The sequence below is a fragment of the Macaca mulatta genome, chromosome 14, assembly GCF_049350105.2.
Source record: "Macaca mulatta isolate MMU2019108-1 chromosome 14, T2T-MMU8v2.0, whole genome shotgun sequence".
NCBI lineage: Eukaryota > Metazoa > Chordata > Mammalia > Primates > Cercopithecidae > Macaca > Macaca mulatta.
The window spans coordinates 33,493,302-33,510,000 of record NC_133419.1 but is presented as its reverse complement, the minus strand read 5'-3'; the positions used below and the strand labels follow the sequence as shown (position 1 = coordinate 33,510,000).

The 16,699-nt window shown below is 40.3% G+C and overlaps 1 protein-coding gene across 3 annotated transcripts in view; it reads left to right on the top strand.

The window, feature by feature from the left end:
* ELP4 (elongator acetyltransferase complex subunit 4) overlaps positions 1-15,897 on the top strand; it is a 253,137-nt gene extending 237,240 nt beyond the window's left edge. For 2 of the 3 annotated variants that reach the window (XM_028833542.2, XM_028833541.2), the window contains exon 10: positions 15,289-15,897. In XM_028833542.2, the coding sequence (XP_028689375.1) occupies positions 15,289-15,420 (132 nt within the window). In that variant the 3' untranslated portion in view covers positions 15,421-15,897. The remainder of the gene's footprint in view (positions 1-15,288) is intronic. The other variant, XR_013403958.1, reaches the window with a different exon arrangement.
* Positions 15,898-16,699: the final 802 nt, after the last annotated feature.

The window sequence follows — 16,699 nt, the reverse complement described above, 5'->3', positions numbered from 1 at the left end:
TTCTAAATTTTACCAAAGCTATTAATTAGCAATTAATCAACATAATTAAAAGATATTAAAGTATTCATGACATTATTGTTATGTTACATACTTAAACTTGAATATATAAATAGGCAAAACACACACAACAGCATTTATCAAATAATACTACTTAGTATCACCTGTGTGTTCATTTAAATTTGAAGCAAGTGAAATATACTCTACCTAGGAGAGTACACCTCTTATCTGTCCATGAAAAGCGACAAAAATCACTGCTGTAATTGATACTTTTCATTCATTATGAAAAGCTTTTATACACTCGGTAGAGAGAAAGCCTCATTTCATTTTCCCAAACCAAAAAGATACTACCTAAATGCCTTTGTATAAAAGCTAATACAACATGACAAAAATAATATCATAGTCCTCAATATACATTGAACTGGTGAAAGAAGTTAAGAACAATTTGACAAAGATAAAACATAAAATTAATTCTCATGTTATTTTCTTTGTATTCACATTCATACCAGGTAGACTTTGTCAAATACCTATAGTAAAGAAGAACTTGTTCATGCATGCAGAACAAAATAAAATAAGATTAAAAGCTCCAGGAAATCAGCCTGCTTCAAAAAACCATTAAAGTGTGCCTATCCCTCAAGCTTTACAAATGTGTTAATTGTCTTGTTTCAGTCATGTAAATATGTTTCAGCATAAAGTAACCAAGATTTCCTGTTATAGAAGCAGCCCTATCTGGGGGTGTGGGGGTAGGGAGGGACGAAAGAGGACTAAATAACACACTGTAATGAAACCTGCCTTTGGGCAGCACATGCTTGGGTTCTGAATGCCCAGAAATACTTCGCAGACACTCTAGGCTGCCTAGCAATGGGGATTTTCTAATTCTGGCTAGCTTGACAAAGTAAATACAACTATTGAACATAAGGCAGCTCCTAATAAAAAACAACAATTCCCCCTTGTAAACACCTACATTTGGCCCCATTAAAAATTCTTTCTTCATACCGAGGAACTAGCAGACCCTTAAATGTGGGGGTCTCAAAGTAACTAGAGAGTAGTTGGGAGATTTAATGCTGCCAGGATGTTTTACATTGCCATTTCCACCGAGCACTTCATACCCCATCTCAGGGCTTTGTAGAGTAATGTTCTACATACACTGTGGGGCATTATGCAAGCAAACACATTGGCTATTATGCTGTGAGGACTCATTTGTGTACAGCCAAAAGGAAATCAACATGTTCATGTATGTGTTAGACACAAATATATATGATTGCCACATTTCCAAGAGGAGTGTTCATCGAAAGCTGCCAAATTTGAAAATTATTAATATTTAGGGGACTGACATTAACATGGTAAATTAGCAATCTGGTGAATTGTCTGATTTCAAAATTCCCTGATTCCTGACTTTTCACATCTTAGAATTTATCTATTCCATAAGCTGTGTATCAGTCAGACCTCTGCCAATCCTTAAATTGGATAGTGGATCTGCTGCAGTTTTTAAAATCTCTAGGATTTAGGGATCAACCTCGAGTGTGCACACACATTTATCTGCTAACAGTTACTAAGTAGGAGCTTTCAGATTATAGTAAGAAGCAAACATTAGTTTGAATTCTAGTGGACAAACACAAAGATATTGTTACCTTTTGCCACTTCTAGAGTAGTTTCCATATGATATACTTTTAGAGAAAAATGAGGATAAAAAGGAATTCTCATATAATTGGTAGTTTGAATATATTTCCGAAATACTTTTTCAAACTTAACATTCAGATCTAAAAACATCATATGTTCCTAAAATATCTTAGTATTCTGAAGCCACCTGAGGGGTAGTACCCAAAATACTGCGCCTTCAATGTCTCCTCACTTATCTCAGGTAGGAGAGGGACTTCCTGGACAAGGCGGGCTTGAAGAACCTATTAAAATACTAGTCTCTCCAAAGAAAGACCCCAGTTCTCTTCCAGTTACGGCAATATCAGCAGCAGGCACTAGATCTCAAGCATCTCTCAACTTGGCCCTGCTAAAGCTTCATTCAAATTCTACACACTCTGGAGCTTATATGCTCCTGCCTGTATTGTGTGTTCCAGAGCCACACAAGCCTGGGGTTAAGCAGCAGTTGGAGACCAGCAAAAAGGTTGCCAGTGAGAAACCCAGCTACACAATGAAGGAAAGATGAGTAGAAGGGAGTCACTTGGGGAGATATCAAGTAACTGATTTAGGCAATGTTGCACAATCAGAGGATCACAGGAATAGTGACCATGTGTGACTTATCCATCCCATTCCTTTATCCCAGACATAATGCTGCTGGGGGAGAGGGGGCTGGTCAGGGAGAAGGCATCTTTCACAGTGTTTTTACTATCCAAGTACAGTTTAACACATCGAGCTGTGTTATTCAACTGTTACCTAAATGACTTCTTTTTTCAGTTCTGCTCATGTTGGAGCATTGATGGGAATAAGATTTACAAAAAAAAAAAAAATAGGAGAAACTAAAAGTAAAAGATGCTGCTTTCAGTTTGCATAGAAAGTAAAACCAGGCCAAGCATAGTGGCTCACACCTGTAATCTCAACACTTTGGGAGGCCAAGGCAGGAGGATTGTTTGAGACCAGCCTGGGCAACACAGTAAGACCCCCATCTCTACAAAAAATAAGTGTGTTAGCACATGCCTGTAGTCTCAGGACTCAGGAGGCTGAGGCAGGACAAAGTGAGAGACCCTGTCAAAAAAAAAAGAAGAAGAAAGGGAAGGGAGGGAGGGAAGGAGGGAGACCATTTTAAGCTTTCCAGGAATAATCTAGTTTGTTCTTTGTCAATGCATAAAATAAGGGAAGAGAATAACATAACTCCCGCACATCTTAAAGGAACATTGGGATTGAAAGATAGTGGTATATTTATTGCTATGTATCCAAAAGATTCCAAGTCACATTTTCAAAGAATTAAACTCAGCAAACCATCCCCACAAACAGTAGAAACTGCTAAAGTTTCTCTTTCATGGACATTCCACACAAGGCTCAACTCCTTGTGTGAAATCCTTGTGCCTAACTGGAATCTTCTATTGGGCCAGCACGATATTAAGAACCACCACTCCCCACAGAAGGAGGGTGAGGGTGAGGTGGGAGTCACTTAGTAGCTAGAATATTTCTTCAGAATCAGAAGAAAGCAGGATCTAATAGCCAGTATATACCACCTTTGGGGAGATTCTGTCTCTTCTAGAAAGTGCATCTTTGCAGCAATTTTTTTTCTATTATTGCAAATGTCCATGCATGACTTTGTAAGGATATGGGTAAGATGGCCCTGGTATTCATAGAATACCACTTCACATCACTTCCTTGCTACCCCTTGCCCTTAAGAATTAAATCCAAGTCACTTACTACACTTTAGAAACTCTACAAGACCTGACGACTGCAAACCACACCAAACTTCTCATAGCCACACCCCTGCTTGTTGACTGTTCCAGAAAAGCTGACTTTTTCTCTGCCTTTCGAGGATGCCAAACTTATTCCCACCTCAGGGTTTTTCCATTTTATTCCTTTTGCCTGTGACTTCTTTCTCTGGGTCTTATGAATCCCTTCTCAAAATTTAGGCCTTAGCTCAAATACACTCTCCAGAAAGGCCTTCACCTACTGAAGTCATACTCCCAGCCAACGTCCTATCACCATGTTTTGTTTCCTTAAAAGCACCTCTCACCATCTGAATTATTTTTTCTTCTTTTTTTTTTTAGACCAAGTCTTGCTCTGTCACCCATGCTGGTATACAGTGGCAGGATCTCAGCTCACTGCAACCTCCACCTCCCAGGTTCAAGCGATTCTCCGATTCTCATGCCTCAGTCTCCTGAGTAGCGGAGATTACAGGCATGCACCATGACGCCCGGATAGTTTTTGCATTTTTGGTAGAGACGGTGTTTCACCATGTTGGCCAGTTTGGTCTCAAACTCCTGGCCTTAGGCCTGCCTCGACCTCCCAAAGTGCTGGAATTACAGGCGTGAGCCACCGCGCCCGGCCTAAATTATCTTCTTTTTTTTTTTGTTTGCCCTCCTATGTGTTGTCAATCTCTCCTCGAGTCATCTAAGCATCTATGCATTGTCCCTCCTAATCTTCGGAGTTCCCTGAAAGCAGGTGTCTTGCCTGTCTTGTTCACACTATTTTGCCTCTAGTGCTTAGAGAAGTTCTGGCACACAGAGTATAAACTGAAGCCAGACTGCCCAAGTTCAAATTCCATTGGAATACTCTGAAGTTGCAACCTCACTTCTGCCCTTTTCCCATTGTTTCAGACATGAACACATGGTCCACAACTAACAGCAAGGGAGGTATGAAAATGAAGTTTTTATTCAGAATTGTTTTATATTCAAGGGTTCTGCTACTAAAGTAAAATGGGAGAGTAGATATTGGGGAAAAAAAATTATCAATCTCTGCCATAGTTCACTTACTCATGCCCTCTCCAGGCATGAGTGAGGAATCCTACTGGCTAGAAACTGCAAAAATCATCTGCATGGGCAATCAAGGACGTTAGCCCAGTTTGTAGCATCCAGTTCTCTCTGGAAGAAACTCCTTTGTCCATCATCCTGCGTATCCCTCTAGGAAGTTTTTCCTTGTCCATTATCAGCCCTGGCTACAGAAAGTCACCATTGGAGAGTATGCCCTTTGGGGGCTCCACAGTTTTCACGGCCCAGTTATTGATAGGTCAGGTTTGGGGGCCTAGGATTACTGTAGAGCCTGAATAATTATAGGCATTTGACCAGGCTTGTGGTTTCTTTGGCAATACAGTTTCCTCAGGACTTAGAAGATTTGCAGTCTGTTTGCTTCCCTTTGGTTCCATATGCAAGTAATCACAGCCAAAGAGTTTGTCTTATATAGTTCTAGGATTCAGTTGCAAGAAACAGATACCACCTAGTTATTTTATGCAGAGGGAAAGTTTATAGAAGAAAATTGGGAACCAGTGAAATGATTGGAAGGGCTGAAGGATATTGCCATCAAACTGGCCACCAGGAAATCCACCGCCTGTACCATAGTCAGGCACAGGTACCAAGGTAAAGAATTGGGAGACCACCACTGGAGCTATTAATTGAAGGCACACACTTGTGGGGCTGAACCTTTGGGGTTAGTAAATCCCACTGCCACCACTACAACTTCTTCTTGACCCCCATGAAGCAAGCAACTGGACACAGAAACAGTGGTTTGGCCTCAACTTCCACAACTGTCTCTCAACTCCCATGAAGCTGTTGACTAGTCAGTAGAATCCCAACACACAAAAATAAATGGTCTCCACAGCAATGCTTGCCAATTACAGTAAAGCAGCAGTGAGATAGCTCTTGTTTCTGTTCCACCGGTTTTTGTTTTTTTTTTTTTAGACAGAGTCTCGCTCTGTCACCCAGGCTGGAGTGCAGTGACTGGATCTCAGCTCACTGCAAGCTCTGCTTCCCGGGTTTATGCCATTCTCCTGCCTCAGCCTCCCGAGTAGATGGGACTACAGGTGTCCGCCACCTCGCCCAGCTAGTTTTTTGTATTTTTTTAGTAGAGACGGGGTTTCACTATGTTAGCCAGGATGGTCTTGATCTCCTGACCTCGTGATCTGCCCGTCTCGGCCTCGCAAAGTGCTGGGATTACAAGCTTGAGCCACCGCGCCCGGCCTCCACTTTTTTAATCTAGTGCAAATGCATCTAATTGGATAAACCTAATGCACACCTTCCTAACCCCTGATGTGTAGGAAGACATACCAGCAGACAAGATACTTCCTGATGGATGCTGAGCACCCATTCCGCTTGTTCATCATGACTTACATTGTAAGACTTCAGTCTTAGGCGGGGCATGGTGGCTCACACCTGTAATCCCAGCTGCTCAGGAGGCTGAGGCAAGAGGATTGCTGAGCCCAGGAATTCAAGGCCAGCCTGGGCAACATGGCAAAACCCTATCTTTACAAAAAGTGCAAAAATTAGCCAGACATGGTAGCTTGTGCCTGTAGTCCCAGCTACTCGGAGACTTTGAGAGGATAGCTTGAGCCGAGGAAGTTGAGGCTGCAGTGAGCCATGATTGTGCCACTGCACTCCAGCATGGGCAACAAAGTGAGACTCTGTCTCAAAATAAATTTTTTTTAAAGACTTACATTCTGACCTCTCTACCTTTATCTCACTCTTTCGTCTTACCAGTAGCTGCCATGAAGCCATCTAAAATAATAGACTTGAGTGGGAAGGCAATACCCTTAATCTTTTTTCTCTGAGGTGGCTCCCATTTTCTGACCAGCCACTTAATAAAGGTATTTAACGAAGGCTTAGGGGCACAGACGTCTGCAAAGGCTGTCTGCCTTGGAGTGCAGGTGTAGAAACAGTTGGGTATTTTCAACCCTGTGGGGCCCCAATTGCCAAATTGTTAGTCAGTTTAGCTTGTGGGCTGCAAGTAGTCCCTTCCATCTCTTCTTGCAGATTCTATAACTCTAGCCTGAGTTCATCTGTCTTTTTTAAATGAATTTGCTTAAAGTGGCAAGAAGCTACCAACACACCAATGTTCTGAATTTCTCCAATGTTCTACGTAGAGCCACTGATTAGGAGGGAGGAAATTTGCCCTGCAAGTTATCACAAGCATAACAAGGCTCACCAACTTTCTACTTTGCAATACTTGACCTCACTGCCCATCCAGCCACTAAGCCAGCACACATTTAGGTAAGTGGTAGAACTTCAGTGCTTCTCTTGTCAGGTACCAAATTCTATATAAACAGAATATAGATTAGGCTGTTATTGCAGAGATCCAAAAACACAGTGGCTTAAGTAATGTAGAAATTCATGTATCTCTCACATAAAGCCCAGTTAGATGACCCAGTACTCTTCTGGTGGCCAGATGGTATCAAGACAGCCTAGACCCATTCTATCTTTCTGCTATGCCCTCCTCAGCAAATAGCTTCCATGTTGTCCAGGATGGCTGTGTTAGCACCCACCCTGAAGTCCACATTTCAGCAAGTGGCAAGAGGGAAGTTAGATTCATCCCTAACATTCAAAGAGCCTAGAGCAAGAATGCAAATAAAGGACCACATAATTATTATATGCCTAAATACTTTAAGTTATTAAGCCAACAAACTATTAAATATGTTCTTTCTTCCTTCCTTCACACATATACCTCCCTGAAAGGCCAAGTTTAAACTTAGGATCAGGGTTCCACTCCAGAACACGGAAACACAAGGAGAATTGGCCTACAGCATACAGCATGCCTCCTTTCTCTTCCCACCACTGCCCCCTTACCACACACAAGGGCACATTTACACATGTTTGTGGATGCCCAGCTTGCACATCCAAACTCTACCCCCCACAAATAGCCATCTCTTGGCTACTCCTTGGGCCCCATGTTATACACATAGACAACACAGTTGACCGTTGGGGAATGAACCTGGGGGAGAGACCTGTGCAGGCTTTGTAGTCATTTGGACAGGGAACTCTGAAGTTATGAGTACCCAGAGCATGTTCTATAAAGAAGGGCAGGCTGGACATGGTAACTGATGCCTGTAATCCCAGCACTTTGGGAGGCCAAGGCAGGCAGATTGCTTGAGCCCAGGAGTTCGAGACCAGCCTCGACAACATAGTGTGACCCCATCTCAACAAAAAAGCTTAAAGGCCGGGCGTGGTGGTTCGTGCCTGTAATCCCAGCACTCTGGGAGGCTGAGGCGGGCAGATCATGAGGTCAGGAGTTGGAGACCAGCCTGGCCAACATGGCAAAATCCCGTCTCTGCTAAAAATACAAAACTTAGCTGGGCATGGTAGCATGTGCCTGTAGTCCCAGCTACTCGGGAGGCTGAGGCAAGAGAATCGCTTGAACCTGGGAGGTGGAGGTTGCAGTGAGCTGAGACTGCACCATTGCACTCCAGCCTGGATGACAGAGTGAGACTCCATCTCAAAAAAATAAATAAATAAAAATTTTTTTAAAAATCAGCTGGACTTGGTGGCATGCATCTGCAGTCCCAGCTAGTTGGGAGGGAGAAGGCAGGTGGGTGGCTTTAGCCTGAGAGGGGGAGGCTGCAGTGAGCTGTGATTGTGCCAGTGTACATCAGCCTGGGCAAAAGAGTGAGACCCTATCTCACAAAAAAAGGGGGTACGGAATCTAGAAGCACATCTCCTTTTGCCCTGTAATTCCTCACCCCATAGGATGGGGCATGACCAAAGGAGGTGTGGATCAGGACCTAGGGCAGGGGCTCTCTTGCCAAGATCTAATAGCAATTTTAAGGGAAAGGATAAGTAGATGTTGCCTCCCCTTTAAGGAACTCACCCTAAAGTTAACCATAGCACTTCTGCTCAAGATGAAGTGACTATAACTTAGTCATTCAGCCTCTCTATTGGCAAGGGAAGCTGGAAACTGTGACCTCTGTTCTGGGAGGCTGTGTGCCTCACTAATATTTAGAAATTCTTGTACTCTCTGAAAAGGAGAATAGATATTGGGAGTAAACTGGCAATCTTTGCCACAGACACATGCCTTTTCACAAATCACACTTTTGTTTAGACAGGTGAGTTCTTCTCAGTCTGCTTTCAGAGAGGTGAATTTGGAGGCAAGACAATACTGTCAGTTATAATTGACGGTCAAAATAATTGCACACCTGAGCATTTTTCACTGGACAGCCAATGTGCAGTGTTCCAGCGCTGAAATTTTGTCTAATTTTCAGATCAATCAGGAAGAACCCAATGAATATTTTTCCACCTAAAGGATATAGTATGATTATGACATTCACTAAAATTCAATTAAGATTAATCATTTTAATCTTAAACCCTGGGCATGAATTGGGCCTTAAACAAAAACTTAAACCTAAAACCTAATCATGTGTAGCAGAATTTGCTCCAGAAATATTCAGCTGCTACCAAATGTACACTTGCCAATCCAAAAAGAGCAAATATTTGGTTCTGGCATTGTTTCCACTGGCCTATTCATATATGACAATAATGCAAAATTCAGCAGATGCATCCTCCACATTGCAAATTCTAACCAGATGTAGAATAATTACAATGTAATATTACATTATAATAATATAATTATATTTTATAATTATGGAGTAATACAAATACAACAATATAAAATACAATGATTATATAATAGCATATAACATTGATTTTTTTTTGCAAGTTGAAACAACACTCTGAAATCTTGTGAAGATACCATAGCAATACTATGATGGTGAACATAATCTGTCTCCTCCCCTCCATCCTCCTCCTTGTGACCCTGAAAGGAAATCTGTCTTTCCACAAAGGAAGGAGAAATTCTCTGTTTATCCATAGAGCAGGGGAGACTGTGAACACATTGCTTTTATTCCCACTCTCTGGACTAGTGGGGTCATGAGGTATGCATTTGTTGGTCAGACACCATGAATGGGACCCCCAGCAGTCAGCTATAGTTCACATACTGAGTGAATGCTTCTGGATGGAGATCATTTGGTTGTGGCCCTTCTGGAAATTGACATGCCACTAGTTGTCTCCCAATATCCGTTTACTCCTCCTTCTATAGTAATAGATTTGTTAAACATTTTTACACACTTTTAGACATTTCCCAGCCTCCCTTGCAGCTAGATGTGGCCATGTCTTTGTTCTGGGCATGAGTGGAAGTGATGTGTCCAACTTTCAGGTCTTGCCTTATTGGCCCCTTTCTTCTCACAAACTAAGAGCTAGGAAGAGCATCAGCCTTGCAGCCAGAAGTGGAACCCCTTGTTGAGAATGACAGACCAGTCCTTCCCACTCTGAATTGCTTACTTCTGGACTGTAAAGTGGGAAAGAAATAAACTACCTTTTATAAGCCATTTTTAGAAGAGGGTAGGAGTAGGAGTGTCTCTGTATTATAACTACTTAGCCTGTACTCTTAATTCATTCCCTAGTACTTGGAGCAGTTCAGAATACAGACTGTGGCAGACATGAGTATATCATCCTGCAGTGAGAGCATCACAGCTGAAAGCCTGCAGTGGAATAGGATGGCGTGCCTTTTGAGCATTTGTTTCCTCCCCATTATATAAAGGGGGATATGCTTTTAAAACTCGAGTGGGAAAGCTTCATCTTCTGACATTTCCTTTATTAGTTACTTTGCCAGCAGTGAAGACATGTGCAAAATGCAGGTTTTAAAAATAAATAAAATAAAAATAAAATGGACCCCAAATTGCCTCCTTAATACAGCCATACACTGGCCCAGAAGCCAGGCATCTTACATGCCCCATTTTCACTCCTGCCTTACAAAGTATGAGGGAAATTATTTAGACTTTTAAAATCTCAGAAGCAGGGACTGCAATTGCACTTTCCTTTATATGTCTGTAAGGAGCCACAGTAGAGAGTAGTTATACTAAATACTCAGATTCCAGGCAGACTGAGACCTGGTGGCTAAGTCTGATATGCTGTTGCTATTGTTTATATATGTTCATTATATTTGTAGATTCGTTTCCTTGACCTAATAAACTCACTTGTTTTTATCTGGTACCATATGTATTTTTATGAACCATCTCAGATCCTTTTTTGGAGCAAGAAAAGTTATAAATAAATTAGTGTAGAACGTGATAGTTCACAAAACACTTACACATCTCATTTTATTCTGACAAGAGTCTTATGAGGGAAGAATCATTCCCCCATGATAGATGAGCACACTGAGGCTTAACCAGCTGAACTGACTCTGCTAAGGTCAAATGGAGAGTGAATGACAGAGGTAGGTATCTAACTGTCACTCTTTGCTGCTAAGTCCAGTGCCCACAAGTCCTGGCCACCTCTGTTAAGGGACCAATGTAGAACCTGTGTATTCTAAGGTATTTATAAGTTGCTGGTTTTTGTTTTTGTTGTTTGTTTGTTTTTTAAGATAGTTACTAAGGTTTTCAGGGGTTTTTTTTTTGTAGAGACGAGGTCTCACTGTATTTTATTGCCCAGGCTGGTCTTGAACTCCCAGGCTCCCACTTCGGCCTCCCAGAGTGTGGGGATTACAGGTGTCACCTACCCTGTGCCTGGCAAGTTTTCATTTAAATTGGCAATGTTTTAAAGAAAAATGAAAAAATCTATTAGGAATATTCTGAGATACTAATGCTTATTTCTGTGATCCTGAGTAATACAAATTGTGACTTTTCAGGAAACGTCGGGAATGTTTAAAAGGTTTAAAATAAATCTTTAGTCATCTGCTAAGGGTTAAAGTGTACTACATCAATTGTTTTCAGAAAACAAACAGTGCCTAATGGTTTGGTCTTGGCAAAATGTGAAAAATATAAACCGATTAAACTTATTTTAATGAGTATTTACCTGCAATTTGTCTCAAATCCAGGTGTAATCTAGATTCATTATCTTGCCCCTTCTGTCTGGGAACTGTGAGTGCTGAGCACAGGCCTGGCAGGCTGGGAAAAAAGGAATTAGAAAGGAAACTGTTGAGCCAGGAATTCCAATCCTATGTGTCTATAGGATCAGTTTAGCCTCTGACTCAGAAGGAACAAAATATAGACAGTGGCTAAGCCCAACAAAGAGACAGAGAGGCAAGTAGAGGGGAAAGAATCTCAAAGTCCAGCTCTCCTCGGTACCTCTTGGAGCCTCAGAGCAAATCACTTCTGCTGCTACTGCCTTATTATGACCCTGGGCTTCCCATGGGCCTAAGGGTGCCTTTTGGCAGGAGTCTCCATAATCGGCCAGAGTGTTTTGCTAGCCTCACTGTTTCCCTCCTTGCAGCATTGATCCAGTGGGATTACAGCAAATCACCCCGGCCTGTGCAGGAACCATGGAAGTTGTCACACCTTTCCCAGATCCGTTTGCCTACACAGAAATCATTGTTTTAGACAAGGCATTAATGGAAAAAGTGGGCAGGCAGCCAGCCAGCCAGCCAGCTATCCATCTCCTGCATCACACAGTCTCTTCCTCCCAGAATCTGAGAAAAGAAAATCAAGTGGAAAAATTTCAGCTCAAGAAGTAAGATATGGTTTTGGTTTTGGCCCTTGCTTCAGAACCCCAGGTATAAAATGAGAAATATGAATACCTTGATTTGGTTTTCAAGCTTGAGAATAATACGATTTTTTTGTAGTCTGATTTTTATTTAAACCATTACTCAGTGAAACCTCAATGTCTAAAAGTTTATATACCCCATAGCCCTGCAGTTTTAAGTCTAAAGGAGGTCACCATGCTATGCAGAGTATCTTGCAGCATATTTTTCAGAAGACAGATCTGGGATACAGCAGCATCTGAACATTTACATGTCAAGTGTGTAAATGCTTTGGAAGCCTCAAAGGAAAAATCCCTGACACACCTGGCAAGCCTGGAACCTGATCTCTCGTTCTTCCTCGCTGTTTCACATTGCGCTGACATGGCGCACAGGGGGAGGCTCAGAAAGAAAGAAAACAAAACCCACTGCTTGAGAAGTTAGATTGCGTAGTAAGCTCATTCAAGTAATAATCAACAAAAGCAGGCAAAATCACACATAGACTCACATATTTCCAAGAGCCATTCTTGGGCTTTTTCAAATGGCATGAATATACAACTAGCTTTACAATGTAGCATTTGGTTAAAAGCAGTTAATCATATTACCCCTAAATTTTTATGCTCAGAAGTCTCACACGAATGATATTTGACTTTACTTCAAAGCCATTCAACCTGAAAGATTTCCAAGCATGTCACATGTCACATTTAGCTACTTTTGCTCTGAAGGGCTTTCAGCCAACTGGCTCACATTCATTGCCTAGAAAAGCAGAGGCAGAAAAATGCTTAGCCAGTCCACAAGCAAATAGGTCGGCTCCTGAAATAAATTGTATTATGCTTGTTCTAAACAAACCACGCAAGTTTTCTCATTTAGATTATCAGAGTAGTAGGACCCGTTAACTAAATGCATCATGTAATCGTAAAGATATATTGGTTCTCCTGTTAAGCAAATCTCCATTCTTCATGTCAGAATCCAGTTTATTACTTCAGACCCAGCTCAGATGCCAACCCCATAAAGCTTTTTCATGTTTTCCTTCCCCAACTGTGACTTCTGGTTTGTCTCTGCCTTTTTTGTATACATAACTTGGAGTGTTCAGTGTGAGGGTTACCTGTGTGTTTGCCTTATTCATGTTACTGGATTGTAAGGAAATGAGTGTGGAAGGTACTTTATTGACCTAACCTTTCAGAATGCCTTACTTCAAGTGGATTCTAAATGTTTGTTGACTCCAGTTGATTTACCAAACAGCCTAATCACTAACATAATTTGTCAGGTCCCAACCAAAAGTATATACATACACGTTTCTTTATGGTAATTTTCTTTTTCAGATAACCTTCAGATTATGCATGTATCCTGGTCATTTTTCTTTTGCTCATTAGCAATAACTACAACATCTTAAACATTAAAACTCAGACATGTAATTAAAGGTCTCTTTCCCTCCTGCTTCCTCACATGGACACTGATAGAATTAACCCTACACAGACATTTGTAACCCCAAAATTTAGAACCACACTTGCCTTTTGGATTCCTGGGCCTTTTATGTTTTTTTTTTTTTTTTTTTTTTTTTTCTGAGACAGAGTCTTGCTCTGTCGCCAGACTGGAGTGCTGTGGCGCGATCTTGGTTCACTGCATCCTCCAACTCCCTGGTTCAAGCGATTTTCCTGCCTCAGCCTCCCTGGTAGCTGGGATTACAGGCACGCACCACCACACCCAGGTAATATTTGTATTTTTAGTAGAGACAGGATTTCACCATGTTGGCCAGGATGGTCTCCATCTCCTGACCTCATGATCTGCCTGCCTCGGCTTCCCCAAAGTTCTGGGATTACCAGATGTGAGCCACTGTGCCTGACTGATTCCTGAGCCTCTCATGCCTTTGTTTCTGCCTGAAATCTTTCCTGGAACAAACTAGAGCATAAAGAAATGAAAGAATTGCTTAAAACAAAGAAACAAATATGTCTTTATTTGTGCTTTTTTGTCATTCAAGAAATAGACATTTAGTTACTTAAGTGACAGGCTGGGTCCCATGGATACTAAGGAATAGTTCTGTATGGATATTATTGTATGACTGTTGCAGCTTTTCTTGACCCCCTTGACCTTTCTGACATGTTTGTTGATCATGCATTTGTATAATAGTATCTTTTATCCTAGATATATTTGTATTAAAAATAAGTACAGGCAGGTTGAAATCAAGGAAGAATATTTTTTCATAAATTATTTTTAGTTTTAAAATATTTTGATCATATGCACACAGCTTGTGTTTACATGACAATAAAAAGCCTTTGTTCAAGAAGGAAACTAACTGGAGCATATGCTTGTGGACCACAATATTTTGACCAAAAATATATGGTTCTCCCCTTTTTCATCTGTTCCCCCCTACCCCCCATATTGAAGGGAGTTTTCCAAATGAAGGGTTTCAGCTAGGTTGTCTCCAGGTCAGTTCTCCTCTAGAAGGCTCTGTGTAGTCATCAGTGGGGAGCCCTATGCTGCCTTATCTTTAGCTTCCCACACACTTTGTGTCTCACACAACAGATATGTTCCTTTAAGTTTGGATTTTTATGAAATAAATTTTGCAAGCTGGGAGCACTGAGAGTTAAATGAATTTGATATTCTTTTGAAAACAGGAAAGTGTTCTTTTGAAATATGGATGTTTCTCCATAATTACAGTAACTTCTGTTGTGGTCAGTTGCTATAGTAAGTTTAAATCAGCCTGTATCTGCAGAAAAACAATTGGGATGGGCGGGGGTTGGGAGGGTGTTCAGAGCAACGCTGTACTTTTGAAAACATGACCCAGCATTATGCATAGAAACAAACTTACCAAGACCCGTAATAGATGCTACGGCTGACTTACCTGAACATATAAAAAAATTGGCCCTTTGGTTGGTATCATTTTTTTATGTTGTCAATATTTCTGTGAAAATTTTAAGTTCCTAGAGAAAGTATAACCTTGAAAAAGAATCGTCAGGTCAGCTAATAGACAAAGACAAACAAGTATTCATGGGAATCTGTAATTGCTGAAAAGCTACATTTGACCTTAAAAATTGCATGTTGGAGCCCTGGCAAAACAAAACAAAGCCAAAAAGAAAAAAGACACCTGCCGTTATTTATGCGGTATTTCCAACGATGCTGTTATTTATGTGTTTACATGTGTTCACTTCTACCTCATGAGAAAAGATCTTAATACATTTTGGTTTGGACACTGAAAATGTTCCACTAAGGTTCCTGCACAGTTTCTGTAATGGCTGTAATTTGTAAAATCCAGTAGGAACAGGAGGTGATTATACTGGAATTCAGTCTGAAGAATTGTTTTAGCAGGAATTTTATATGCAAGACTAAATGCTAATCAACAGAGCATAATATTGTATTCTGGAGTATGCTAGCCAAAGCAAAATTAATTTTTTTCTTCTCTTTTTCTTCTCCTGAAATCTTCTGCTATAGCGACTGCATTTGCCTCCAGACTTGTCAGACACAGTGAGCCGCTCAAGCAAACAGGATCTGGCAGAATCCACCAAGCGGCTGGGCCCAGGCTGTGGCATGATGGCCGGAGGCAAGAAGCACCTGGACTTCTAGGGATTCCTCTTTAGCCGTTGCATGCAGAATTCTATGACACTCTAATTATGATTGCTAATAGCTTATGTAAATATTTTTCTTAACAATTTGACCCTCCACTCCTTGAAAAACACAGGATTGTAAAATGGAGCCACCATTTCTCATTTTTTAACTTTTTACAGAAGTAACACAGCAGAAATACTTTTCAATTTTTCCTTCATGCTATAGAGAAAATAATTTTATTTTTAAATAAACACCAAAAAATGTCAAAAATCTCAAGATGCCTGACAGTGGTCATTCATGTCCATGTACTAAGGCATTTAGTGTCATGGTAATGTGCATGTCACAGCAGGTAGCATACAAAACATGATGAAATTCAAGATTGTATATGAAAACATATTTTCTCTTTATTTCAGAAACAGTCACTTGCCACCAAAAATGCTAAGTTTTTGTAATGAAAATGTGTTTGCTAATATATAAAATAAATTTGCATTTATGTATCTGGTTATTAAATTGATAAAGACAAAATAATATTTGGAGATTTAGACTCCATTAAAGATAATTAGTCTACCATAGTAGTTATTAAATATAAAGAACTTGAATGATAGGAAACATAGAAAAAAGAAGTGGATGGTCTTTAGTTTAGTAATCCTAAACAATTGAAGTCAGTACTATGAAATTATGTCAACAGGCATCATTCAGGATTGAAATTCAAACTGACAGCTACATTAATGCTAGGATACCAGGAGAAAAACATACTGAAGCTTGTTGAGAGATTTTACAGAACATAGGTCTGAGACAGAGTGAAAAAATGAAACTAACTCACATTTTCATTGCATCACATAAACCTTTTGTTAATTATGAACATCGGTTGAGTGTGTAAATTTCTAACCATATAAATACGTCTTTGGGGGCGTATAGCATATTGAACCAGTTTTCATATAAAACACTAGGTGTTTTAATTATAATTCCATATTCTCAAAGCTTTTGACAGATAATAGATAAAAAATGAAAGTTAAAAAGTAACTTGCATATTTAAGAGTCTTGATTTTTTTAAAAGGTGTTTAACATCCATTGGGAGAAACTGAATTTCCAAAATACATTTTCAAATGTATTCGAATATTTTGAAGCAGTTATAACTAGCATTTTTAAGCAGCTTGCTTTTAATATACCACAAATTATACTTTATTTGTTCTTGACAACATTGTAGAAAACAAAGACTAGGTTTTTAAAACTGTCTAACCAATGTGATGAATGTCAGTCACTTAAAAAAAACCCACTGTAGCATAAACACATACTG